Source organism: Orcinus orca, chromosome 12 (genome assembly GCF_937001465.1).
Source record: "Orcinus orca chromosome 12, mOrcOrc1.1, whole genome shotgun sequence".
Taxonomy (NCBI): domain Eukaryota; kingdom Metazoa; phylum Chordata; class Mammalia; order Artiodactyla; family Delphinidae; genus Orcinus; species Orcinus orca.
In genome coordinates this window covers 35,317,416-35,319,354 of record NC_064570.1, presented here as the reverse complement: position 1 = coordinate 35,319,354, position 1,939 = coordinate 35,317,416, and the positions used below count along the sequence as shown (strand labels likewise).

Here is a 1,939-nt window from a genome sequence, read left to right as displayed (position 1 = left end):
GCCTTTCCCTTTCTAGGTACTTGTCTACCTAGAGAAAGAAAGAGAGACAGACAGACCGACAGACTGATTATTGACGTGTGTATCTATAAACAACTCTTAGAACAAGTATAGACAATTTGTTGTTTCTGGAAGCTTTTCCTAGGAACCAGGTTCCTTTTGTTTCAGTGCTCCATAAACACTCAGATCTTTCTCCCTTGGGCTTTCCCTCTGAGAAGTGGGGTGCAAGATCCTCTCTCTGGGATCCAGGGAGGTTTTTGCTCTCATTTGACCTTCGTTCCATCTTTCTCCATCTCCCCTGCTGGAAAAAAGATTTTCTAGTCTGGATAAAAGTCAGATTACCTTCAATTTAAAAAAATCTTTTTAACAACAACTAGGAAAACTTTCCTTAAATCAACCCTAAGTCAAGGAACGTGGAGCAGACGGTCTGCTCAAATTAGGGAAAAGGAAAGCAAGAAATTCTGGAAGGAAAAAAGGAACATGGGTGAATATCACAGAAGTATTATCCCACCACATTTAGGTCTTAATTGTCTATACAAGTTACCACTATCTGAGCCTTGTGAAAAGAAATTAAAATCTTCTCTGTTTTTTGGGAAATTTCCTTGGAATTGAACCAGTTGATTCAATCATCCAAGGGATGGTTTTCTAAGCATCTTGTCTCTTATCTTTCCCCCTTATGCTACTTCTTTCATTAAAGAACAAAAACAAAAAACTCAAAAAAAAAAACAAAAAACAAAAAACTCCATAAGTGTGTGGGAGAAGGAAAATAAAGTAGAACAAAAATTCAAATCGCTCTAGCTGCCATCTTGCGCCCCTGTGTGTGTGCGCCTTATCTCAGCTGGTCTGCCCGAGACCCCCTGATCGCCAACCCTAGTCCCCCGCACGGCCCCATTTCTGCTCCAACAAGATGAAAGAAGCTATCATGAACCAAGAGAAACTCGCCAAACTGCAGGCACAAGTGTGCATTGGTGGGAAAGGAACTGCTCACAGAAAGAAGGTGGTTCATAGAACAGCCACAGAAGACTACAGAAAACGTCAGTTCTCTTTAAAGAAGTCAGGGGTGAACAATATCTCTGGTATTGAAGAGGTGAATATGTTCACAAACCAAGGAACAGTGATTCACTTTAACAACTCTAAAGTTCAGGCATCTCTGGCAGCAAACACTTTCACCATTACAGGCCATGCTGAGACAAAGCAGCTGACAGAAATGCTACCCAGCATCTTAAACCAGCTTGGTGCAGACGGTCTGGCCAGTTTAAGGAGACTGGCTGAAGCTCTGCCCAAACAATCTGTGGATGGAAAAGCACCACTTGCTACTGGAGAGGAGGATGATGATGAAGTTCCAGATCTTGTGGAGAATTTTGATGAGGCTTCCAAGAATGAAGCAAACTGAATTGAGTCAACTTCTGAAGAAGATAAATCTTGAAGAAGTTACTGGGAGATGCTATTTTATATTATGACTGCTTTTTAAAATTTTGTTTATGGATCTGATAAAATCTAGATCTCTAATATTTTTAAGCCCAAGCCCCTGGACACTGCAGCTCTTTTCAGTTTTTGCTTAATACAATGTCATTCTTTGCAGCTAATTAAGCTGAAGAAGCCTGGGAATACAGTTTGAAACAAAGGTTAATAAAGTTTCCAAAAAAGAAAATATTCAAATCGCTAGTAGTTTTTTCTTATAAGCTAACATAGAGAAAGACAAATTGCTGGCAGGGTTTGGTACATTCTGTGACTTTCTCTAACCTAAATTATGCTTTTTGAGAGTTGTTTATAAATACACAGGTCAATAATCAGTCAGTCAATCTCTCTCTCTGTCTCTCTCTCTTTCACATATCCCAGGAGAGCAAGTACCTAGAAAAAGGTCCACAAGTTTAGTGTGCTCATAGTTGACATCATTGCTCATTTTGGCACTCTGTCACCTGGAGTCTGGTGACCAAGTTTT

General features: G+C 40.0%; 1 protein-coding gene across 1 annotated transcript; it reads left to right on the top strand.

Annotated features, from left to right (window-relative positions):
- Window positions 1–858: 858 nt before the first annotated feature.
- Window positions 859–1,634, top strand: LOC101272147 (transcription factor BTF3-like). Its single transcript, XM_049695660.1, has one exon. The coding sequence runs from the start codon at window positions 905–907 to the stop codon at window positions 1,388–1,390; it is 486 nt and encodes a 161-aa protein (XP_049551617.1). The 5' UTR covers window positions 859–904; the 3' UTR covers window positions 1,391–1,634.
- The last annotated feature ends 305 nt before the right edge of the window (window positions 1,635–1,939 follow it).